Genomic DNA, 27,705 nt, shown 5'->3' on the forward strand with positions numbered 1-27,705 from the left:
GAGCACTGTCCAGAAGCCAGGTTACCAACCTAGCACTAAACCTGCAGAAAATAGTTCTTCTCAGGTTTCAGGTTTCTCTATGTTTATATTTAACACTTTGCACCATTTTATTACACCTTATTAAGCAGTTCTTACTTATTCTTTCTTCACTGTGATTTTAGACTTATGTTTACATTTTAATTATTTGAGTGATTTCCATGGTTGTGTTGACATTTCTGCTTTTATAACTGAGGGGATTATAATCAGAGGAAGGTTAAGTTTAAAATAAAAATGTTTAAATTTAATATATTTTTCTCCTGGTCCTTATTTTAAATAGGTCATAAAAAATATCAATAATTATCGATATCGACCGATATGAAACACTTATATCGTGATACAGTTTTCAGCCATATCGCCCAGCCCTAGTCTCTAGTAATTTATGGAATTACTGGGGAAAAAAAACTAAAGGTACATACTTAACAGTACCCATGAATAGTGTGACTAATCCTGCCTCTCTCCAGCATCATGTGGCAAGTTTTCTTCATCACATTGGATATCTGCATCATCTCTAAATAGAAATGAATGTGGTGTTTCTATTGCTTTCACCTCCATTACTTTCTGAAAAACAGTAAGAACGCAGTTTTACTATAGTAAAGATATAGTGTTTATAGCTGTGTATATAACCTCAGACATTTTACCTGGACATATTGGTATCTTTGCTCTCTTACCTGTTTCTCTCAGACGGTACAGTGTATAATTGTTTCATTCTTATTTGGTGTTTGTATTACAAAAAAGACTTTCTGAGCTTTCTCTGTATAAATACCATATATGTTCACTAACTAGTCTAAAACTAGACACCTGCTTAGGCTTTCAGCTAAAATTGCAATAAGCAGTGTTTGATAGGCACCAGACTGGAATCTATTCTGTTTTGAATGTGTGGTTAACAGTTTTGACAGCAGTGTGTTAGCATTTGAACAAAGTGCTGTAAATCTACAGTGTTGTGCACATTGTGGTTAAAGTCATGGGATAAGTGTGTAGAGTTTTGAAAACTGTGTTCAAGCAATGAAAAACGAACTAGAGTTTGGTCCACATGAACTGCTGCTGTGCAGACTGTAGTTAGAGTTTTGCACATGTGACTCCAGTTGTGCCCACTGTCGTTTAGCAATCGAAAAAAACTGTAAACTAGGCCGGATGGATGAAAATGAATGGATATATTATACATCATGTTTTAATGTTAAACATACATGTGAAAGGCACAGTGAATCCTTAAGCTTAATTGTTTGGCTACCTTACCTAGTAAGCTTATCTTCAATGTGTAGATTAAATGTTTTTTTTCACAATTTATATAATTTATCTTCTTTTTCATATTTAAATTTTTGAAAAAAGAAACTTTAAAAATTATTTGGAGGCCCCCTAGTGGTCACGGACCTCCTGTTGAAGAGCTCTGCTTTAGAATTACAGTTACACATTACAGTTACATTAGTTACTTTTCACCATTGCCAATATGTCACCAAAATAAATCAAAACAGGGCATTTGCAGATTACCACTTCAATCTGAGCAGCAGAAGCTTCTATTGCAGCATGCCTTTGGATACAGTATTATCCAGCAGTCTCCTTCTCTTTGGTCACACTGCAGAACATTATTCTGGGTTCTAAATACAGTAAGAAACACAATTAAAGCCAAGAAGGCAGATGTAGAGAGCACAGTATTACATTTCCATACTAAAGCAGCGAGACGTTCATGTGAGCAAGGCCACTGTCCTTGCCTTCCCACCCGATCAACAAAGTGTGTGATCATTTCTAATAACCGTCTTTGACCTTTTTAGTGCCAGCGATGCTCGGTCCGACAAGCAGCCGAGTGGCTTATGCAGTACATCGAGAGGCCAGGAACTTTGTAATTACTCCTAATTTTATTTCCACAGTGGAAATGAGCAAAGAGAGGGTCGGTTAAGCAGTGTAAGTAGGTCAACAGCAGGCTTGCAAGCCGCCCTGCTTTGGCTGGCTCAGCCCCTGTCCGCCCAGAGGAGATGATAGCAGATGAGATGTGGGCAATATGCTTATCCCCACACCATAAATAATGACCTACTAAAAATCCTTCAGCCACATGTCATAGGCCAGCAGGGTGAGGGAGGAGACACACTGCCACATGATGCTGTCAGCCTGGAAGTCAGTTAGTAACTTTAATGACATTTTCCACAGCGGATATCTTAAACAACTAGAAAATGCATTTCCTGCAGAAAATGCGTGGGAATGCTGAATAGCAGAATTGCTAAAGCTAAACTGGATGAATAGCTTAAATCCGTAAGAAGAAGTTGAAGAAGTGAGAATAGTTGAAAAAGTGGAAATTGTTTTAATAATTATGAATTTCATTAAAACGTTAAAAGCTTATACTAAACTGAACTGTTGGCTTTAAAAGTTGAATAATGAAAAAAGATGTAGAACATTGTGAGGTCTGATTATATTTTCTAACTGATAATGACTCTCAAATGCAGAAATATGAAACAAATTGTATGAAAAATCTTAAAGCTCAAATGCATTGCACTGCACTGCTGAAACATCTGGAAAATTGTCAGAGTTGGAAGCCAAACTGCATTACCTAAAGGAAGAGCTAAAATACATTGTTAGAAAAGCTGGAAGCTGAACTGTAATACTGTCAAAGATGAAAGTTGAAATGAATTGCCTGAAAAGGCTAAAAGAAGAAATACTTTGTATTATTATCAGACATATACACTGCATAGAACGAAAAAGCATCAATCTAGCTGAGATGAGATGTGAAATATATTAGTTGAAAAGAATGGGGCTGAACAAGAGGAACAAGAGAAAAAAGAAGAGAGGAGGAAAGGACAGAAGAGCAACTTCCAATTGCTACTAGTTGTTAACTGTCTTGCTCAGAGACACATTGATTGATGTATCACAGTGGGATTTGAACCCAAGTCCCCCACATCAAAGGTATGTGTCATTACCACTACGCTATGACAACTCAATTGGTGGTAGGTGCTCCTTGAGCTCTAATAAAGCCTTTCTTTGATCTGTAATTACCACACCTGCTATTAATATGTCACCTGTGGCACGCTGCAGCTATTCAGAGACAGATTTTTTGAAAAATTGGAAATCGTTGTATGAATTTCATTTAAAACTTAAAATATGCTAAACTGAACTGTTGGCTTTAAAAGTTGAATAATGACAAAATATGTAGAACATAGTGAGGTCTGAGTATATTTTCTAACTGATAATGACTCACAAATGCAGAAATATGAAACAAATTGTATGAAAAATCTTAAAGCTCAAATGCATTGCACTGCACTGCTGAAACATCTGGAAAATTGTCAGAGTTGGAAGCTAAACTGCATTACCCAAAGGAAGAGCTAAAATACATTGTTAGAAAAGCTGGAAGCTGAACTGTAAAACTGTCAAAGATGAAAGTTGAAATGAATTGCCTGAAATGCTGAAACAAGAAATACTTTGTATTATTATCAGACATATTACACTGCATAGAACGAAAAAGCATCAATCTAGCTGATATAAGATGTGAAATGTACTGCGTGAAAAGAAGGGGGCTGAACAAGAGGAAAGAGAAGAAAGAGTGAAGGAGAGGAGAGAAAGAGAGAAGAAAGATGAGAAAGAGAGAGGAGAGGACAGAAGAAAAGGAGAGAAGAGGACAAATGCTGTGAGAAATATATGAAAATGCAGAGATCTATAGTATTCAAGTTAACTGTCTGTGAAAGGGTTGTCATGGCTACTAATGACCTGTGACCGTGTTTGTAAACATCCTTTGATGTCTGTGATGAGATCTCTTTGATCTGTAATCAGCTGACGACCAGAGCACCTGCTCTTAATATGTCACCTGTGGCACACTGCAGCTATTCAGAGACACTGAGAGCGAGCTCTCAAATAAAGGCTCAGACTGCAAAAACGATAAGGGTTATCAGTCAAATGGTGTAATCGTGTCCACCACAAGGGCTTTGTGCACATATCGATATAAAATGTATGTGGCTAAACTTAAAAATGTGGGCATATCAGTGATTTAAAAAAGTGGTTCGCTCTGCATTTCGCTCAGAAATATGGAGGATTTTTAACAGGACAGCGAATGGAGGAATATTTGGAACTCTCGTCATTTGGAAGCTCGCCGAGAGCAATTTATAGAGAAGGAACTAAGATCATTTTTTCAAAATTCACACTCTAATCAATGACATTATCACTCTAAGCAGCCCAACAGACACTCATTAGAAACGCAGAAAAATCCTGAAATGATCACTAAAACTTTTCACAAAAACTGAAAGATATCAAAACACTGAGCACACCCCGAATACCTGAATATTTGTGAACAGTTTAAAGTTTGAATCACGTCTGTAGGTGAAAGAATGTAGGAGGAGATACATTTTGAAGCAGAAGAGGATTTGAAGGATTTGAAGCATGCTCTCATTGACTTCAATGTTAAAATAAAATGTTTAAAAGCTTAATATTTTAAAAAGTATAAATAGTTGAAAAAAAGTTGAAGAAGTCCCATCATTAGCTGAAAGAGTTGAAGATTGTAAAAGTTGAATGTTTTTAATAGCTGAAAGTATGCAGAAGTTACGGAAAGCCAAAAAACATACGGAAGAGGGAATAAAAAGTTTATAAAGAACCGAATAACAATAGTTGGAATGCTGCTGAATCAGACCCTAAATCTTCTATGTTCCTGAGCTAAAAAAGGGGGAAGGGATGTGAGCCTACATGGGTCTAATCGTGTGTAGAAGACATCTATATTCTGCCACACAAGCATCTCCTTTCATTTTGTCTTCTCCTCCAGGTGAAAGCTCACAAGTAAATGCCGGTTTACACGAGAGCTCACTATACTCCCACACTCACACCAGCAACGGCGTTATAAAACTGACTTCTGCTGCGTGAGGTTGAAGTGCTCTAACTGTAGTGGGCCTCTGGAGTGGAGAGGAAGAGCATGGCAGGATATGAAGAGTGTTCACATACAGTTATTACAGTTATTATTTTGGGTTGCCTTCATTGCTGCTGCTGCCTGCCAGGACACTGATTGAGTCAAAGAAGAAGAGAAAAAAAGGTGTTTTTTGTTGTAATGTTGATGTTTAAAATAGGTGTGTAGATTTGAGATTTCCTCTTAATTAGAGAGAAATTTGATCTGATTGTTGATCAAACTTTGACTTCTTTCCATTATTTTTTGGGGCATTTATTTTCACAGGACACATGAGAGATGAGAGAGAAGGGGAATGACATGCAGCAAAGGGCTGCAGGTTGGAATTGAACCTGCCATTGAGTAAACCTCTATACTGTATATGTGCACCTGCTCTACCAACTGAGCAAAAACACCCACGGACATCTTTCTATTCTTATTGAGGCTCAGTGCATATAGATCCTAAGCAAAGGAAGCATCCAGAAGAAAATAACCAATTATTACTGCTTTCTATCTCAATATGTTAAGCTTATGAAAGCCCATAGATTGTGTTGGTGGCTAACTGGACTACTGCCCATGCCTGGCAGGAAGCAATACTGTGATAAATGTACAGATGCAGCTAATTGTAGAGTAAGAAAAAAAAACTTCCCTTAGTTACAGGGAACATATAAACAATTAGCTTGATGATTTCCAACAAACTGTTTACTTGAATAATAAAGTGGCCAAATAATGTGCGTATTTATATGCAGCAATGCATGTAATTAAACACAAATACTGACTAAAATGTTTTTCACATCAGTTACAATAGGCAGACAAACATGCACCGGAAGAAAGTAGTAACTTTTTTTGTACGTGTACAGATTTGTTCTGTCAGGATGAAAAACAGAAGCTGCTTTTCCTGTTTTCAAAAATGATAAATGATGAGGAGGCTTTCCCAAAAATGATAGCCATGAATGCTGCATAAAAATATTCAGTCCACTGCTGTGCTGTATCAACAGTAGTGAGAGGCGAGGGAGACAAATGATGAAGTCATTTTCACACTTTGGCGACTGATGCAGTCACGGCTCTGTGGCTATGTAGGGCAGTACTGCTGAATGGATTATCAAAGATTTGTTCCTGCCCTTTAAAACCAAACTACACTTTATTTGGAGTAGCTGAGTACACTGTGTGAGAGGTAACATGGGACATGTTTAGTCGGATTGGGCTGTTATTCCATTGATTAATAACTCTATGCTGAGTGCTGAGAATAGACACAAAAAAGGTCAGTTTACCCTCCATAAAGTACATAATACTTGGCTCTGCTCCCGAGAGCCCAGCACTATGAATTGGCTGTATTACAGTAGCTTTATATTACATATGGTTGGGTGATATGGAGGAAACATAAGGAAGCTTTCAGCAGATAATTTTAGCTGCTGTTCATTTAGCTCAACAGGAAGCATTTTGGCAGAATCAGTGTCATAATAATTGCCTGAATATGTTGCTTTGCTGGGAGGATGATAATGGTGAATCAAGCATAGAGCCGTTCTTGTTATGCAGTGCTGTCTGGCACACTCACTTTCCCTGGCTCCAATGCACCATCTATACCATTTTGAATTACCTGGCTTACAGACAGATTTCCCAGTGATTCAAAAAATAATGACATAATATAAATATATATATATATATATATGCTCCCTGGTTTAGCCTGGTGAGTTGAACTCAGGTAGCACAGTATAAAGTATGCGTATGACTTAACCCTTTAATGCATCAGTATCGTTTGTAACATTCCACATACCTTTTTTTTTAAGAACATACAATATTTAGCCATAATTAACTGATGAAATGTTCTGCCATTTTGTTTTTCACTTGTGCAAGAAAAGTTGTGTTCAAATCGTATTGCTGTCTTTTAACATAGCCCAATATACGTTATGTTTATACATGTTGTGTCAATGACTGGCCCTTATCAAACACAAATTAGTCGGCACAAATAAATGAATCATTTTGTTTTTTAAAAAAATGTAAGAATTCAGAGAAAAATGTGTATGATTTCCAGCTGAAATAATAATTTCCCAGAAGCCAAATACCTAAAATAATACTTAAAGAAATGAACTTCATGACAAAGCAAAGCAACTACTCGTCACATTTGAGAAGCTGGAACCAGATAAAGTTTGTCGTTTTCGCTTGCAAAATGATGGAAATAATTTACTAATAAAATCATGAATCACAGATGAATCATTTCAGCTCAAACAGGAAATCCCAGTCACATAAAACAGAATGACCTATTACCTGGTACTGCATACAGTCAATACACGGGACTGAGAGGCTACAACCACGCTAGCGGCTCTTTGAAGCTGTACTTAGGCGTTAATAAACAAATTAAAATGTTGATCTTGCGATGGTGCTAGATGAAAAGTCAGGGGGAATCACCAAAGTTATTAGTTATTACAGTCCATCCAATAGTTGCTGATCCATTTCACTAAAAACCCAAAATGTTACACACCTTTTTATCTTGCATTCTTTTTTCTTCCTAATTAATTAGAACTGTATTGTGTTAATTGTTTACAACAATATATATAAATATCTATAAAAAGTGTACAATGTATGGTATCTTACATGTTGACTTGAAAGCTCAATAAAAAAAGAATAAAAAACCCAAAATGTCAACCTTCTGGGGGCTCGAGAGGAACAGTCAAGGGATCATCTTGACATCCGGACATTTCTTGTTGCCTTAAACAACTAGAAAGTGTTTAGAGAAAAATAACAATTCTCAACTATTTTGACTTTTTAAATGAGTGTGAGTCTAATAATCAAACCCACTGCAACCCAACTGCAGAAGAACTGAAACTGAAGTAGAAAAAAAACAAAAAAACTGAAACCGAACAACCTTGTTTATCTCCTGTGGACAGATCCTGCTGGAGCCAGCGGTGATCCAGGACGTCCTGTCCGCAGGCAGCCACCTTCAGCTGCTGGAGCTGCTCAGCCTCTGCTCCCACTACCTCATCCAGGTGCACACACACACACACACACACACACACACACACACAGTACCAACATAAAATTGTACAACCTTGTACAACAGTACTGAGTGTTTTTTGACTCTGTCATTTGAGTAAAACATATGCTTGTGTAAATACAAGACAGACAGACCCCAGATAAGGTGTTTACAGGCCAAAGCGTCCAGATTTGTTTTAGAACAATCATGGTCACGGACAATAAAATGGAAACCCAAATCTCAGATCATAACCGAGATAACAAGCATTGCTTGTGATCGTGCTTTTCTAATTGCTTTATAAAATCAGTGAAGTAACAAAATGACACTTGTGATGACAGCAGCTGCAGTAACATAAACAAAAGGAAAAGTTCAACATTTTGGGAAATACTGTACACTTGTTCTCTTTATTGCTGAGAGTTAGATCAGTATCAATCTACTTACCTGAATCTCAGGCAAGAAAGCAAATAAGTATCTCCCAAAATGTCAAATGATTCCTTCAAGCTAACTTCACTGCAACGTTTGATGTCAAAAGTATTTCATGTCCTAAAAAAGCGCTGTAATTATTCAAATTTAACAATGTCCAATCTACTGCAATCTGTAATTAATGGCCGGCTGTGAATCCTCCTCCCCAGGGAGGTTAAAGGTTAGAGTCAGCTGGAGACTGAAGCCCTTGAGCCGGTACAGATTCAGTGTGCTGCTCAAGGACACTTCAGTGGGGTGGATGCTTCTGAGCTGAGACGCCTGAAGATCTAGGCCACCCGGCTGCTTGTTTAATGTAGTTTATTACATAGACCAAGACGGATTAAACAGAGGCAAAGTCAGGCCTCTGGGTCCACAGCCAAAAGCTGCTGCAGATGAAGACCAATCAGGTTGTTGCAGAGCAGATACACAGTGGTTTTAGAATCACTTAATTACATACTGTACATATAGATACTCCACAGTACTAATTCCATCTACTATTTCATTTTGTGCATCTTGAATCCATGCCACCAGACTGCAATGTTTTTATACTGTGTTCTACTGTCCAAGTCTTTACAGTTACATCACAATAGTAAACCTAGCTCAAATGTGCCATCTGGTGGTTGCAAAAGCCTGAGCTCTATTTGGTTTGTAGTGACCAGACTATACCTCACTACCTCACTATAAACAGAACAGCAAACCCCCTAATTCACTAGCAAGGACCACCCACAACAACATGTAATTTAAAGATTTAATGAATGCTTGATTATATTGAATGTTAAGAGCACAGGAATAGATTTGGATGGTGGGTGAGATTGAAAAGAGATGTCGTCTGGTTGGTTGGTCTGGGAGGATGGACTGGAGTGAAACTTAGTGTGGGGGTTCCGTCTCAGGTGCTATCATCCAAGCTGATTTTAAACCCCTGGACATTACCTAGAATGTAGTCTATATCCTTGACGTTACACTTCCGGGATTGCTCCAGTGCCGCCGGAAATTCAGCCAGATGTCCCTCATTTAGGCCGGATGTCCTTTACCTTCCTCTTTCTTTGTGTTAGCGTTCTAACCTCCGGTGGATTTGTGAGGACTATGGTTAACTGCTCCTCAGATCTCTGCAGGGTAAATCCAGACAGCTAGCTAGACTATCTGTCCAATCTGAGTTTTCTGTTGCACGACTATTTTGCAGCGGCTCCATGCGGAGCTTAGCGCCGTCCATGACGATGTGATTGGTTTAAAGAAATACCGATAAACCAGAGCACGTTTTTCTCCCTTCTGGGGGAAAGTGAATGGATGAGGGTAGGAGGGAAGAGGGGATAAAGGGATGAGGTAGGTGAGATGTCAGGGTATCAAAGGGGAAGGGAGGGTGGGTCAAGAATGCGGAGACAAACAGCACTGAGTGGGTTAGCTTGGATTATAAAGACTGGTAAGTGATTAGAGGTGTGGTTGAGGCATGGCCCTGCTCCCGAACCTAAGTTAATTCATTAACTTCATATAATGTTATTGATTTTTCTGTTTGCTCATCTCTTTGCCTGCTAACATCTATGAATGAATGAATGAATGAATGAATTTATTGGTCATAACCAAAGGGTAGGGTCAGAAGCTTCAGTTTATATCAGGCCCCCCCTTGTCACATTTTTAAGAGTAACAAACAAATTGTCGAGGAAAGAATTGACAAGACAAGAAAGATAAAATAAATTATACCAAAAAAACTAAAGAACATATACACTTACCCAGATAACTTTCTACATACAGTGTGTTTGCATATGCATGCATACACTTACCTACATATACAGTATACATACTTACATACACGCCTACATATACCCATAAGGGTCAGTACTTATATACAGTACATTGCCACCATAAGGTGAATAATATCCTAAATAATGATGATAACCATAATGATAATAATGATGTTCATCATCATCATCATCACCATTATCAACATTCTCACAGAATAATAGTACTCAATGTCTATCCTGTCATGTCTTTGAACCCTTTTTTTTTTTATTTGAAGACATTCCTAATATGTTTTAATTCCTCTTGTAATGCTATCTATGTTTGGGATGTGGTTAGAGTGCATAGTGGACAGGAAGGCCAGACCAATAATAACAGTGATTTCCCAATAAACACTGCACCAATTGATTGAAAAGCCAATGTATCAGCCATTCAGGATCATCCAGCTCCCATATGATGAATACTGATTTGCAGATTTCAGTTAATTGAATATTGAACAACTGATCGATGCCACACTTGCTGTGTAAAGGGCTCTAAGTCCTTTATCTGAAATGATTCTAGTGACACATTTTGACTGCTACGTATGTGCCATAGTTGCTGTTGTTATTTGTATAATCGTAATTCTAATATATAATGAAGAACCTTATAATTTAATTTGTTTTAAATCCTGATTCATAGATTTGTTCAAAACAAAACACACTTTTTTGTAAAATAGTAGTTGTAGTGAAATTGAAATGTACAGAATTTCAGTGCAAAATATCTACTTTTGAAACCCTGAGTGGTTGATCCATGTAGTTATTGTTATATCAGGTTTAGGTACTAGCTGATGCATGTTGCACTGTGTGTGCTGAAGGACAGCCAGAAGATGGCAGTCTTATTCCACTACTCAGGCCTTAGATTCTTTATTTAGCTCCTTTCCTCTCCTTTATTTCTGTCTGTCTGTCTCTACATTTGGCATCTGTAATGTTATCATTTAACTATGAAAATTAAATCCAACTCGCAGTTAATACATACACTGTATATGTGTGGCTTACGTATGTATTTATGTATCAGGAATGAGTGTGTATGTCCAACTCTTCTATGCGGGTTGAACAAAAAAAACTCTATCCATCTAAATCAGAACCAGAAAAGGATTTATTTCCAAGTAACACTTAAAAGAAATTTGCCTTGGTGGGGGCAAATTACTTGTAAGTGTTACTTGGACATCTAGACATCTTTAATTGGTACATGTGACAAATCCTTTTCAAATGATGGCTAGCATGAAAGCCAAAATAATAAAATCATACATATGTACATTTGTGACTATATAGTCCTCTTAACTGAATATTTATAGGTGATGTCATTCTTTGCTGTTTGCAAGTACAGGGAAAACATATATGCAGAATACTTGCATTAATTTGTATGTTTATATATTCCTGCTGCAGGAACTGAGCAGTGTGAACTACCTGGAGCTGTACCGCGTGGCCGACCTGTTCCACCTCCCCGCCTTAGAGGAGGCCGTGGTGGGCTTCCTGGTGGAGCATCTGTCTGAGCTGAGCCAGAGCAGGCAGGAAGAGGCTCTGCAGCTGCCCTACCGCCTCCTCAGGGAGGTGCTGAAGAGCGACCGCCTCACCTCTCTGAGCGAGGAGGAGATATGGAAGGTACTGGAAGTGTGTGTGTGTGTGTGTGTGTGTGTGTGTGTGTGTGTGTGTGTGTGTGTGTGTGTGTGTGTGTGTGTGTGTGTGTGTGCTTTTCCATGCAGGTAGAGGCATGGGATGCAGGATTAAGGTGTTCACAGTGTAGTGTTATAGTAATATTTGTATCGAAAATATAGTCTGAAACAATAATCTCAGTTTGTAAATGTGAAATTTTTGGCACCAAACTCTTCTGTATATAACACACACACACACACACACACACACACACACACACACACACACACACACACACACACACACACACACACAGATAGAAATGCATTACACAATACATAGCACAGGCAAATTAAACACTGCCAGCTGCATCTCATACCGTTTGTTTATTTGAGGCTATGCAATAGGAAAGTTTTTAACTGTGTGCACATGTGATGGACACGTGTGATGTATGTCAGTCCATGCATCCATTTGAGCATGCATATGTGTGTGTGTGTGTGTGTGTGTGTGTGTGTGTGTGCATGTATGTGTCATGAACAGCTGGGATTGTAGAGTGAAGCGGCAGTGCGGGGTGGAGACTTACTGTTTTGGCTGTTCATTTGCACCAATCAGCCACCCCCCCTTCTGCCCTCCCTCTCCGATCTCTCTCCCTCTCTGTCTTTCTCCCCTTCTTTTCTCTGATTAGGCCCACCGCGGCTCCATCAGGGCCCCAATCCCCCAGCTGTCACTCGGCCGCCCGTCTGATTGAAAACAATCAGGCCTCTGATGGCACAATTACCCTGACCCTTTAGCCAGCCGCCGCCGCCATAATCAGCCTCTGATTAGGCTGCTTTGGGCCTCCTTCACTTTGCCCAGAAGGTTAATTTGGGCATCAGACGGAAGCGAACGGCAAGCGGGGGCCGTCGTCCGAAAGGGTGGGGGGGTGGTGGTGGTGGTGGGGGGCTGGGAGGGGAGGGGGGTATGTGCATGCCAATACCGCCCTGATATATCTTGGCAGTCAATCACCGTCACTCAGAGTTTTCTTAGAGTCTCTCACACTCTCTGAAAATCACATTTTCTCTGGCTTTGTTTTTGCTCTTCTTTTCTTGCCATCCTTTGCTCTGCCTTTCTGTAGCTTCCCCCTCGCCTTACCTCTCTCTCCCTCACTAGCTCTTTCCCTCACGCTCTTTCTCCCTGTCTTGTGTGGTCTAACTCTCTCCCTTTCTCAAACACGCATACACACACATACACACACACACACACACACACTCTCTCTCTCTCTCTCTCTCTCTCTCTCTCTCTCTCTCTCTCTCGCACTTTCTCTTTCAGTGGGTAGGGGAAGGAGAAGGAGTTCATTTATTCTGTGCCCGGAGGAAGTTGCGTGATGCAGTGTGACCTTCACAGTCAGCTGCCGTTGTGCACATGCTCACACCCACACTCACACACACACACACACACACACACACACACACACACACACACACACACACACACACACACACACACACACTCACACACACTCACTCACTCACACACACACACACACACTCTCACACACACACACACACACACACAGAAACACACACACATACTGTCACTTCAGAGCAATGACGAGGAGAGAGGCGGGGTGAGCGATAGAGAAAGGGAGCTAGAGACAGGAGAGTGGCACAGATACCATAAAAAGACAATCCTGACTTGCATGTTTGTTGCATCTCCACACCTTTAGAGTGGATTGAAAGGGAAATTAAGGGAAAGCTGTTCAGTACACATTGAGTATTTGTCTATACATCATCATACACCAAATGATGAGTTTGGATTTCTAGTGTGATAACTGTGGATTTGTCTAATTTTTAAATTTTTTTTTTATTTTACTATAGTAAATTGTCCTCTGCACAGGTTACGTTTAAAAAAACCTCTTTGATCTCCAGTCATCTCGCCCACATCCACACCTCGTCGCAACTAAATAACCTTCCACCGCTCTCCACTTCAATTAAATTCTCTGCATGCGAGTTCGCCTGCATTAAACAAAGGAAGGTGCCTGTGGATATTTACAGTCTGTATATTGAATGCTGCTGATTAATAAATACTTGTGTGTTGGCAAGTATGTATGCAGTGTTGCTGTGCATCAGTCCTGCCATAATAGCCTATAGTTGTCTAGAAAAATAATTCTGATTAGCAGATTCTCTCCTATTGTTTTCTGCTTTTTTCACTCATTCCTCTAATCTTTTATTCTTTTCATACTGACTTCATGCTGTTGCTTTCTTCCTTTTACTTTCCTCATGCAGCCTTTATATCTTCCCCCTTCCCCCCTAAATATCTTCTCTTGACTATAACTTCTTCCGTCTTGCCACCCCTCTTTTAAGTGACACTACGAAATGTTTTTGGGTGGGGAGGAGAATGAATGAAGGTGAATTTATGTTTAAAAATAAATAAATTCAGACCCATCCCTTGACTTTGAAAGAAACCCCAATTTGAGCCATATTTCAATGAAACAATTTTGATATAGCCATCAAACTGAAATTTCCAAATGTTTGCCAAACACAACAATCAATGGTGAATACTGTAGTCACTCTATTTTTTGACCTGCTAAAAGCAAAAATGTATTATTGCGACTTAAAGGTCCCATATTATGCTCATTTTCAGGTTCATACTTATATTTTGGGTTTCTACTAAAAAGATGCTTTAATTCTTTTTATTTTTTCTCATACTGTCTGTCTGAATATACCTGTCTACACCCCCTGTCTGAAACGCTCCTTTTTAGCGCCTGTCTCTTTAAGCCCCCCTCCTGAAAAGCCCAGTCTGCTCTGATTGGTCAGCTCTCAACGTCTCTGCAATGTCATTGCAGCACTGTAGCACACTTTCTACCTATATATTGTATAGTTGTGACATCACAACTGTGTGGGAGTCCTAACGGCTCGTTTAAAGGCACCATTTCTGAATATGTGTGCCTTTTTACTCCTTAAACAGCTTTATTATAAAAAAAAGACATAGATATCTATAGACATAGACCTTTTATGTATCTGCCTAGGGAAAAAAAGATGAAAATTAGCTATGGTGCTAACTGTAGCATATACATTGTGTACTTGTACTGATGTCCATTAATGTGCACTGTCCCTATCTAAATAAACAATTAAAATTCAATTTTATTTTTAGTATCAAATCATAACAAGAGTTATCTCAGGACACTTTGCAGTGTAGGTCTAGATCACACTCTATAATTTACAAAGACCCAACAACAGTGGCGGATCTAGAAAATTTTACATGGGGGGGCAAAGGGGTAGCAAGAGATCTTGGTAGGGTGGCAGGGGAAGACGGTACATGGGAACCCTCATACATAAACTGATATGCCCTACTACGCCCCGCAACGCCCTGCTATGCCCTAAACTGCTACGCCCTAAACTGCTACAACTATTATTTCTATTCATAGTTCCATTATCTTTTTTGTTACTATAATTACCATTATTATGAATCATAATTCTCTATATCTGTATCCATCTGTATGTAACCAGCGACCACCAAGACCCTGGATATGTCTGATGTTTCTGTTGCACCAAATGCTTGCTCTTGGGAGAATTGTTGGGTCATTGTAACTTAAAGAGTGTGGTCTAGACCTACTCTATCTGTAAAGTGTCTTGAGAAGTTGTTGTATATGTAAATATTTACATATCTAACCCTATAACATATACAACAGAATGGAAATAGCCAAAAACTGAAAACACATCATGTCACAGGACATGTTATGTTACTGTACTGCAATTTATATGTAAGGAGAATATAAACCAACCATATGGTCCAGGGGTTACTGCAGCCTCCTCTTCCTCTCTGTCATCTTCATCCTCCTGATCACTCTCTGCCTCTGTCCCTCTCTCTGAACCTGCAGCCTCCTCTTCATCCCTCACAGTCAATTCTTCCTTTCCCTCTTCTCTTTCCCTCATTTCTGCATCTCCTTCTGTGGTCTTCTCCTGCTCTGACCTGCCTGGTCTCTCCAGTTTACTGTCTTCCCCTTCTTCATTTCCCTCCTCCTCTTCCTCCTGTGCACTACTCAGGATTTTCTTGGCTGGCAATATCCCCACTTTTAGGCTTCAGCTAATATCTCCAGCTACTCTGGCCTGCAAAAGTCAAGATGTGAAAAGCTCTTGTTATTATTGTATTACATTACACTGTATGGCCCTGTAGCTAATAAGTAGCCTAAAAAACATAACATCAGACGAGATTTATTACATGCACACATCATTTATGTTTAGACTAGCCTTCTTAATCCCGTTGTATTTGTTGTTTTCCCAGTTTGACAGTAAAGTATGTTGCCTGGTTTAATTTGTGCAGCCGTATTGCCGTGATATGTGAGAGGAAGTGGATTTTATAGTAGCCTACTCCTTAACTAATCATATACAAATGATCGGTCTCAGCAAGCACTGTGTAGTGTGTTGTAACGTAACGCCACCGAAACGGGTCAGGGCCCTAAAGTATAATCCGTTTTTCGTTTTAAACCAAAAACGAAAAAACAAAAAAACGGGTCGATATTTCGTTTTTCGTTTAAATCCAAAAACCAAAAAACGGAAATATGAGCTCCGTTTTCCCGTTTTTTCAATGTCCATGCAATTTGAAAATTAAGTGGAAAATTGCTCGTTTTTCAACTGTTGCTTTTTTGTTATTTATCTTTCCGTTTCAACCCAAGAGCGAGAATACGGGCTCATTTTTATAATGTGCATAATCATTGAAAATCTGATGGAACACAGGTCTCGTTTATAATGTTATTTTGGTCTTACGTCTTAAGATCAAAGTTGACTAAAAGAAATCCGCTCTGGACAGGAAGTAACATTAACGTGTCAAAATAAAAGTATAAGAGCTTTAATAACTGCCAGAAGAACAATGTACTTTGGCTTTTGCCTGTAGCTTGTCAGATTAAGCTACAGTTAATTATTTAGGGTTATATAAAGTATTTAATTGAGCAACATTCATTAATATAAGCCACAAAGGGAGTAAGAATGGATATTGTTTTAAAATAGAAATAGGATTATAATATTTTTTGCCAGAAGAATGAGGCACTTTATGAATACATTGTTTGCCTGTAGCTTGTCAGATTAGGCTAAAGTTAGCTATTTAGGGTGATATAAAGTATTTAATTATTAAATAATAATTTTTAAATCACATGAAATATGCATTCATATATTATTAGCCTATGTGTGGCAGTTATTGACTAGTTACTCTAATCTTACACCAATCTTAACACTTGTGTTGTCTTCGGGTTAAATTTGTCGTGTTTTCAAAGGTTCTTATAAGAAATTTGGATTTCTTTCAACCAAATTAAGTAAGAATGGATATTGTTTTAAAATAGAAATAGGATAATAATAATTTTTAAATCACATTTTAAATAAAATCTGCATTCCCCTAGCATTATGTGTGGCGTTATTGACTAGTTTTACTCTAATCTTACATCAGCCAGTAAAAAAAGGCAAAAATATAAGGGCTTTTATAAATTGCTCTGCAGAATATTGTATGTGACATGGTTGACCACATTAGTTACAAGTGAACATGTCAATGTGATGAAGAACATTTTTTAAATAAACAATTTAAAGTGTACTGGAGACTCTCTCATCCTCGTCTGGTCCCCCTCAAGCCCTGCAGACTGGACCAGAGTTCACGGTGAGCATGGTAGACCTCCTTACTGCTGGACCTGTGCCTGGATCATCCTGCTCGTTAGATGTTCACTGCTCATACTAAGCCCTTGAAACAGTAGTTGGCCAATATTGGATAATAAAATATAATTCATGATAGGTATTGTGTGGTTGAATTACAATAAGGAATGGTCAATGGTAAGCACTGTGGCCTCACAGCAAGAAGGTACTGGGTTGGAACCCTGGTGGCCCGGGGCCTTTCTGCTTGAGTTTGCATGTTCTTTCCATGTCTGCATGGGGTTTTCTCCAGGTGGTTTTTTTTTTCCTTTTACTTAATTGTAAGTCGCTTTGGATAAAAGCACCAGCTAAATGACATGTCATTTAATGTAATGTAATAGAAATAAACAAGTGAACTAAAGCACATATAATAAGACTTAGAACATAACACCGTAATAACATAAAACTCAAAGAACTAAATAACAAAAATGATGTGCTGCTGTTTGCTTATGTGCTTTTGTGTGTGTAAATTAAATAATTGGTACCAGTCGTGCTTTGCAATGCGCATTATTTTTCTGATCAATATAACTGACATTTCGAAGAAATATAAATATTTACTGCCATTGTATTGTTGGAGGAGAAGCAGATGGCACAGAATCATGCAAATGTTTAATGTTACAACCGAGATCTCTCTCTCTCTCTCTCTCTCTCTCTCTCTCTCTCTCTCTCTCTCTCTCTCTCTCTCTCTCTCTCAGAACATACACTTTCACAAAGGCTGGTGCATGTTTATCATATATTGTATGGTGCTGTGGACTCAAGTGGCAAATCTGAATCAGCAAAGTGGCCTACTGTAATATTCTAGAAGTAAACCACAAGTGTGGTCCAGTCTGCAGGGCCTGAGGAGACCAGGATGAGAGAAGCAACATGGCAGCTTCCTCACTAATATGTTGAGAAGTTTGCAATGTGGCCCAGTTGTATCTGCATCACAGAGTTCTTCATCACACTCAAATTACAGTTTTTCACAATCACAAATTTCAGAACCATGATGTAATTTTTCAAAACTCTAGACACAAAACTCAAAATGGTCATCACTTGTAACACAGACTGTCCAATGTTCAAAACATTGCATTGTGCATTCATATATTTAAAGAAATATTGCACTTGCACAATCATCTGTTCAAAAAACTAATTGATTGTGAAATACTGTTGAAACGTTACTTTAGATCACCCACACACAAGCTACTCATAGTTTCACTGGGTCATCGTTTGTACAATCATCACAGTTTTTTACAATCACTTTGGCACTAATTTCAGAACCTTGACGTAATTTTTCAAAACTCTAGACACAAAACTCACAACCAATGATCAAAATGCACATTTTTCAAAACTCTTAACACTTTTTCAATTGCTTGGATACAACACACATAAAGCTGAGATCATTTGTTCATTTAACAAAGATCACCTGTTCATTATGACACAACTTAACATCAAAGTATTTCAAAAAGCAATTCACACATTACAGTTCAGATGATTATCTATTCATTTCATTACAATCATCTAACTATCAATTCATACAACTACACAAAATGATAAGTAACTGTTGCATTACTCTTAATGCATAGTTGTATGGAAACAGACAAACAATATTCCATGTTTAGATCATGAAAGTTTCTAGATAACAAGATTTATTGTCACCACTTAGCGTGGAGCATGAACCAATTAGACTACATTATTTATGGATGTAAATTTTCATCATCCTTCTTTACTGTAATATACTACTGTTTATCAGACACTGTTGCTATGCTCCCATGTACCACCTTTAAGACTATTGACTGTATTGACAGTACTGCACTGTATGGATGCAGGCCCTTGGAATTGCTGGTCCAATTCCGCCAACTTGTTACTGATGATTGAGATATATAATTTATATATACTTTATATATAAAGTACTGTATATGTGTGTGTGTGTGTATATATATATATATATATATATATATATATATACATACTTGTACCACATTGGTCTGTAGTATTCTCTCTACTACTGCAGTACTTTTACTTGTAGTACCATAATGAAACATGTATCACCTATTTTGTACTACAATATTTAATGATTGTACGAACGATGACCCAGTGAAACTATGGGTAGCTTGTGTGTGGGTGATCTAAAGTAATGTTTCAATGGTATTTCACAATATATAATTTTTTTGAACCAGTGATTGTGCAAGTGCAATATTTCTTTAAAGATATGAATGCACAATGCAATGTTTTGAACATTGGACAGCCTGTGTTACAAGTGATGACCGTTTTGAGTTTTGTGAAAAATGACATCCAGGTTCTGAAATTAGTAGCAAAGTGATTGTAAAAAACTGTAATGATAATTAAACAGTTACTTATCATTTTGAGTAGTTGGATCAATTGATAGTTAGATGATTGTAATGGAATGAATAGACAATCATCTGAACTGTAATGTGTGAATTGCTTTTTGAAATAGTAGTACTTTGATGTTAAGTTGTGTCATATTGAACAGATGATCTTTGTTAAATGAACAAATGATCTTTGGTTTATGTGTATTGTATGCAAGCAATTGAAACAAGTGTTAGAGTTTTGAAAAATTATCATTGGTTTTGAGTTTTGTGTCTAGAGTGACGTCAAGGTTCTGAAATTAGTGCCAAAGTGATTGTAAAAAACTGTATTGGCAGTTAATTTGGTCAACCATGTCACATGAATATTCTGCAGAGTTGCAAAAAGAAGCCTTTTCATTTAAGTGGTCAGGTGGTTTAGCCCTTGTGTTGTCTTATAAATTGGGTCATTATAAATGTTATTGGCATAACTAAATTGACCATTTCATAAAGCATAAAGTAATTTATCACTCAATTCTGGGTTACCCCTTTTATCCAACTTCATTCCACTCATTAGTTTATTATTTTATTTATTTTTTACTTATTTTTTGCATTCATGGTCAACAGACCTCATTTACATGAATTATACCTAATTTCTAAGTAAGATGAGGATATACTATTAGTTGTTTTGGATTATAACAGACTGGTATATTCAATTCACTTTTATTTATAGTATCAAATCATAACAAGAGTTATCTCAGGACACTTTACAGATAGAGTAGGTCTAGACCACACTCTATAATTTACAAAGACCCAACAATTGTGTGTATGTGTGTGTGTGTGTGTGTGTGTGTGTGTGTCTGTCTGTGTCTTGTATCTTGTAAATATATCTTCTGTAAAGCTCAATAGTGCCTTATTGCACTACCAGGTCAAAATTCACCCGGGAAGACCATAACTACTATAAATTTGAATAAAACACCCAAAATGTTATGAAAGTTGTGAATATTAATTTACTTGCAAAGAGCATTGGAAGGGAACAATGCATGTTATTTTTGGTTAATTTGGTTGAAAGAAACCCAAATTTCTTATAAGAAACTTTGAAAACACGACAAATTTAACCGAAGACAACACAAGTGTTAGATGCCTTTTAACTGGCTGGTGTAAGATTAGAGTAACTAGTCAATAACTGCCACACATAGGCTAATAATATATGAATGCATATTTCATGTGATTTAAAATTATTATTTTAATAATTAAATACTTTATATCACCCTAAATAGCTAACTTTAGCCTAATCTGACAAGCTACAGGCAAACAATGTATTCATAAAGTGCCTCATTCTTCTGGCAAAAAATATTATAATCCTATTTCTATTTTAAAACAATATCCATTCTTACTCCCTTTGTGGCTTATATTAATGAATGTTGCTCAATTAAATACTTTATATAACCCTAAATAATTAACTGTAGCTTAATCTGACAAGCTACAGGCAAAAGCCAAAGTACATTGTTCTTCTGGCAGTTATTAAAGCTCTTATACTTTTATTTTGACACGTTAATGTTACTTCCTGTCCAGAGCGGATTTCTTTTAGTCAACTTTGATCTTAAGACGTAAGACCAAAATAACATTATAAACGAGACCTGTGTTCCATCAGATTTTCAATGATTATGCACATTATAAAAATGAGCCCGTATTCTCGCTCTTGGGTTGAAACGGAAAGATAAATAACAAAAAAGCAACAGTTGAAAAACGAGCAATTTTCCACTTAATTTTCAAATTGCATGGACATTGAAAAAACGGGAAAACGGAGCTCATATTTCCGTTTTTTGGTTTTTGGATTTAAACGAAAAACGAAATATCGACCCGTTTTTTTGTTTTTTCGTTTTTGGTTTAAAACGAAAAACGGGTTATACTTTAGGGCCCTGACCGAAACGGCGACCCTCTGTAAACGTTATGAATTCAAACATGCCAGTTTGTAATATTCTGTATTATGCTCTTCTTGTCTTTACTGAAATCAAACTAATCAAACAGCAGAATGCGCTTACAACCCACGAGGGAGCAAGTTGACTTTTGGCTAACAGACGCGCTGTTGTTGATACTGACTCGCCTTTAGCAGACATTATAATTATTACAAATTTAACTTTAGATGAAACGTGTGTTTTAACTTCACCTGGGGAAACAGACTTCACTTTGAGAGGCTCGGGGAGGGGGGGCAGCTCAGTCGCTCCAGTCTTTGCCGGGATGCAGGGCCCCCACACCGCAGCAGAGTCGCTGTGTGCGAGCCTGAATGTGCGAACGCTGCTCTGCACGTTTGATGCAGGGACGTAGCTAAGTATTTGAGGGGCAGGGGGCTAAGATTACATCTACAATTATTATTTATTATGAATTAATATAAATTAATTGTTTGTTTCAATGTTTTAAGAAGCCTGTGCACATAGTGGCAGTTTGTTTTTACAAGCAAAGTTTTTTGAATGCCAAAGTTAGGGGGGCAGCTGGGGGGGCAAGGCCCTACAGTGGGGGGGCAGCTGCCCCCCCTTGCCCCCCTGTAGATCCGCCCCTGCCCAACAACTCCAGTAATTCCCCCAAGAGCAAGCATTTAGTGCGACAGTGGCGAGGAAAAACTTCCTTTTAGGAAGAAAAAATAAAAAAATAAAATAAATGACTTGACCATTCATATATTATATTATATTATATTAAAAGCTAACTTTATACAGCGTATTTAACTTTATTTTCTTTTTTGTGAAGGTTCGACCACTGTCTAACAACAGTCCAAAACTCATACAGTTCTTCTCTACTCGATCTGCCTCTAGTTGGTCGTTCTGTGGCTGGAACACGACTGCCGTTACCAGTACGCTGACGATCTACTGCAACATGTCCGCTACGGCCTCATGGACGTCCCCACACTGCACCAGCTTGCCTGTAGCCACTCTCTGGTTAAGTCAAGCCCTACTGCTGCTGCCCTTGTGGAGGAGGCCCTGGACTACCACCACGCCACCTTCGCCCAGCCCCTCCGCCAGTCGGCCCGCACCAGGCCTCGCTTCCAGTCTCTCACCCTCTACATAGTTGGCGGGCGGAAGCGGGAGGTGAGCAGAGTCAGGGAGTTGCGCTACTTCAACCCGGCTGCACAGGAGCATGTACGCGTTGCGGGGGGGTCGAACTGGAGCGAGCTGGCGCCTATGCCCACTGGGCGCAGCCACCATTGTGTGGCCGTAATGGGGAACTTCCTATTTGTTGTGGGTGGGGAGGTGGAGCATGCCACCGGGAGGACATGTGCTGTAAGGACTGCTTGTCGATACGACTCCAGGGCAAACGGTTGGACTGAGATTGCTCCCATGAAGGCCTGCAGAGAACACTTTGTCCTGGGTGTGCTGGGTCAGTACCTGTACGCAGTGGGGGGCAGGAACGAGCTGAGGCAGGTGCTGCCCTCTGTGGAGCGCTACTGTCCCAAGAAGAACAAATGGATGTTTGTCCAACCCTTCGACCGCTCACTGTCCTGCCACGCCGGCTGTGTGGCTGACAACCTGCTCTGGGTATCAGGTATACAGCGATAAGGAAGACAGCCTCAAGATACTCACACACTCTTTACATTATGCACATTATGCATTACATTTACCTGGATTCTACACATGCATATGCACAGACACTCTCGCATGTAGTCCAGATATACACTGCTTTTACACATTTGTACCAAAGTATTTGGCGCTCTGATAAAAGCCAAAGGTGGTGTTCCTTTGTGTTACAGGTGGGGTGACAAACACAGCTCAGTACCAGAATCGACTGATGGTGTACGACCCAGAACAGGTAACTGTGAAGTGATCTTGCACTTTTACTATATTAAACAATACAGTTCTAAAAGTGCTTACGAGACCATATCAGAGATTTTAATTGTTTCCTTAAAATCTCAGTGTATCCTGTTTAAATAATATATACTTACAGTATAGCGTGCTGTAGAGTTTCATATTTTTAAAGCTGCTTGAATCAATATTTTCATATAAACAATGGATGAAATGACTATGTGTAACATGTAAGGTGTTGCTCCTAGTGACGGACCCATTGAGATTTATCATCAAATTCTACAGTTCCCTTTTTAGCGTCTTTCAGCTCATTGTTTTGGTTATACAGCCTGCAACTGTACTGTATTCGTTCAGTCTCGCTGCTCTCATCAGCACTGTTTCCAGCAGCTGTTTTAAACCCACCTTACACTACTGTACCTGTCCACGTCAAAAGATAGACAGACAAAGTTAGCAACTAGCTGATGAAGCATTGTAGCAGTTAAAAAAGCTAGATATTATGCTCAGGAGTTGATAGAGACCAAAGCAGAGCTAAAAGAGAGTGGATATTAGACTTACATTCGCCAGGTGGCCAGAAACTTTCAATGAATGTTAATGGTGTATCGTGTCTGCTGGATGTGTATAGATAAATGTCTGCTAACACATTTGCCATATCAGCTAGTGTAAAAAAACATTTTATTTTGCGCTGCCACCAAGTAGCCAAAGAAATCAATTAGTTTCATACATAAAAGGTCAAAACTCTAGCAATAGCCTACATGTGATCTTAAAACAAATTAACGGTCAGACCAACGTGTTTTGACTTGTGGCCGTAATCAGGGTCTAAAATCAGGAGTAGGACAACACCACTTAAATTGTTTCTTCATGCATTCCACAGACATGTCGAGCAGCTTGCAAACTGGCATCAGGGTCTACCACAAATGTGTTGGTCTGATGTTCTCAATACTACATTAAGTTGCTATAGTTTTGACCCTTTAAGAATGCTTTTCCTTATCCATAGACCTTGCAAGTAGGTGAATATGTGGCAGAAACTCTCCCGCTAGTTCAGTTCTGTACAGTCAGTTGTCAGACTTGCTTCCTCCTGAGTTGTTATACTTAATGCACTTGATTTACTTAATACTGTAACTTGAGTTTCTCCATATTAAAATTCACTGCTTTTTCTGTCTGCTGTGTACATATACGTAGCTGTTCCCTATACATATATGTACATGTTGCATGTGGAAGAACTATCTGTCGTCTGTTGGTCTCCATCGTTTCTCCACTGATAAATGTTTTTGTTAAAGTATTTCCTTATCTGAATAAGGCTGTATGGATAGAGGGTATCCTATAGTGTTTCTATTCTATAGTGTGATTTTGGCCTACATAAACTAAAATTGGGTTTACAGTTAGCTTTACAGTAAGGTCTGCATTGATGTTTGTTAGAGTAATACTATTGTTGGGAGGTGAGGCAGTGCATACTTTTGAAAAATAAAAAATAAACACAACTTAAACAGCATCAATGTGACAATAATGGCCTTTTCCCAGAAAAGTAATGCAGACATTATGTTCGGATTGGATTACACAACAGACAGGTGTCAGGAGTCTGCAAATTGATTTCCTCACCATATGGAGATGAAAGGAAACCAATGGCATCGTGGACAAAAAAATAGTAACACTACATACAAAAATGTGAAACTCTACAGCTTACTTTAGAATATAATCCACAGTAAAGTATTGTATTTGTGAGTTGTAGTAAATTATTCATGTTACGAAAACATTGGTACTGGTCCTTTAATGAAAATCCTCCCAATATTGCCTCTGCAAGGTTAAAACCTTTTATCCAAAATACAAAGTGAACACACACACACACACACACACACACACATCAATTTTGTTGCAGTTGCATGAATTAGTTTAAGTCATTATTATTTCTCTAATTGCAACGCTCCCAGCTAACTGTAGTGGAATGTAGTAGGCTTGAGTTCCTGTGTGTGTATGTACAGTATATGAGCCAGCTGTTAAAGAGGGCTGGATCTCGGTGAGGCTGTATATCGTGTGGAGGTATGCAGTGTGTATATGTGTAAGGTGCATATCCATATGGCTCTGTGTTTGTACATGTTGGCAAGGAAGCGAGGGAACGAAGAAGCGAGTAAAAGAGAGAGGGAGAGCGTCTCATTTGTATTCACCATGAATCTACATTCACCTGCCAGAGCAACAGCAACCCCCCACCCACTCTACCCTCAACAGATGGCCACCCGTCAGCTCCCAGCAGAGACACACACACACACACACACACACACACACACACACACACACTGACACGAAATAAGCTCTGCCACACTTAGTGAAATGAGCAGGGATCCTTGGTGTAAAATGGAGTGGCTGAAACATATGATTAGAAATAGGGAGGGAAGTCATTAGTACAAACCAGAGCTCCAGTGTCATGTTATTTATCTAGCACTAAGCATACATCAATTACCTATGCATGGATATGCTTAAATATTAATCTTCTTATTCATCCTGCTTCCCTTCCCACCCTCTCTGTTTCTCTCTCTCCCTCCCTCTTCGTACTACATCTCACCTGCTTCTCATGATCTGCATTAAATCATTTTTTGTACCTTCTTTCTTCCCTTCCATCTGCTTTCCCCCCTAATCCATTCTCCACCAAATTCACCTCCCTTTTTTTTTTTTCTTCCTCAGGACCAGTGGTTGGCCCGCAGTCCCATGTTGCAGAGGCGAGTTTACCACGTGATGGCGGCGGTGAGGAGGCAGCTCTACGTGCTAGGTGGGAACGACCTGGACTACAACAACGACCGCATCCTGGTGCGCCACATCGACTCCTACAACATGGACGTGGACCAGTGGACACGCTGCTCCTTCAGCCTCCTCACCGGTGGGCAAAGTGAAGAAACCACACACATATGACCAAGCATACACTTCCAAATGTATACTAGGGATGATTCATCAGTTGATAGTAACAGATTAAGGATACTCCTCCTTTCCTTCCTTTAAAGGAATAGTTTGACATACATTCACTTTCTTTCCGTGAGTTAGATGAGAAGATTGACACCACCATGTCTGCAGTGGTGGAAGAAGTATCCAGAGCCTTTACTTAAGTAAAAGTACTAATACCACACTGTAGAAATACTAAGTAAAAGTATGTAAGTATCATCAGGAAAATGTACTTAAAGTATTAAAAGTAAAAGTACTCAATGCAGAAAAATCCTCCCATTTTAGAAACTGGAAACAATCCAAACAGTTGTGTGTTTAATGGTCTAATCATTTCAGCTGGACTTGTAGGGTTTTTGTGCACAAAATCTTAATGTTTAAAGTAACTAGTAACTAAAGCTGTCAGATGAATGTAGTGGAGTAAAAAGTACAATATTTCTCTCTGAAATGTAGATAGATATTGATCCTTTCGGAAATTCATCTTGCACCATACAGCTCATCAAATAGACAGACAACAGACCATAGACAATGGACAATCACAAGACCACTAACCCCTCCCTTCCCCCCGCACAACCACAGTACACAATCCCAAATATCTCCACATCATAAAAAAAAAATAGCAAAGTGCAGTGTCGTAAGCACCAATGGGCTATCAATAGTAAGGTGCAACATCATCAGTGGCGTTTTAATATTATACCAACGTGCAGTATTAGCACACAGAAAGGATCAAGTTATTTTTTATAAGTAGGAATGAATGATTTGTGAGCCCGGTTGGTTTGTAAGGACGGCACCCTATATCTTCTGCCTGATGGCAGCACCTCATACGCCTGGAATAGGGGATGTAGCCCGTCACTGCAAATTGCTTGTCCTTTCCTCGCTACCCTGGATTCGTAGATCATGGTCAGAGAAATTAACTGATGGCCAGCAATCTTGCTGGCCATGTTAACTATCCTGTGTCATTTACTTTTGTTTGTCACTGACAAAGATAAATACCAGGCAGTGGAGCAGAAAGTTAAAATACTCTCAACAAAAGAGCGATAGAAAAGGACCATCATGTCTTTTTCTACTCTGAACTGTCTCAGCTTCCGCATAAAATACAGTCGCTGCAGACCCTTTTTATAGATGGCATCAGTGTTGGAATTCCATGATAGCTTAGCATCTATTATTGTCCCTAAGTATTTATACTCCTCTACCACTTCAATCCCTTGCCCCTCTATAGTCATCCACTGGTGGGTCGAGCCCCGACTTCTAAAGTCAAATATAATTTCTTTAGTTTTCTTTGTGTTTAGCGGAAGACAACTGGACCTGCACCATTCTATAAACTGGTCTACCCAAGCCTGGTAGTTGGTTTCGTCGTTGTCCCGTATCAAACCCACGAT

At 38.9% G+C, this 27,705-nt stretch overlaps 1 protein-coding gene across 5 annotated transcripts in view; it reads left to right on the forward strand.

Moving 5' to 3' along the window:
* Positions 1-27,705, forward strand: part of klhl32 (kelch-like family member 32) — a 66,495-nt gene that overhangs the window by 29,565 nt on the left and 9,225 nt on the right. For 3 of the 5 annotated variants that reach the window (XM_039805154.1, XM_039805156.1, XM_039805155.1), the window contains exons 5-9: positions 7,768-7,866; positions 11,471-11,686; positions 22,421-23,147; positions 23,353-23,411; positions 26,078-26,270. In XM_039805154.1, coding sequence (XP_039661088.1) covers positions 7,768-7,866; positions 11,471-11,686; positions 22,421-23,147; positions 23,353-23,411; positions 26,078-26,270 — 1,294 coding nt within the window. Of the gene's footprint in view, positions 1-7,767; positions 7,867-11,470; positions 11,687-12,362; positions 12,564-22,355; positions 23,148-23,352; positions 23,412-26,077; positions 26,271-27,705 lie in introns of those variants that run through there. The other 2 variants (XM_039805157.1, XM_039805158.1) reach the window with 2 other exon arrangements.

The sequence above is a fragment of the Perca fluviatilis genome, chromosome 7 (assembly GCF_010015445.1).
Source record: "Perca fluviatilis chromosome 7, GENO_Pfluv_1.0, whole genome shotgun sequence".
Taxonomy (NCBI): domain Eukaryota; kingdom Metazoa; phylum Chordata; class Actinopteri; order Perciformes; family Percidae; genus Perca; species Perca fluviatilis.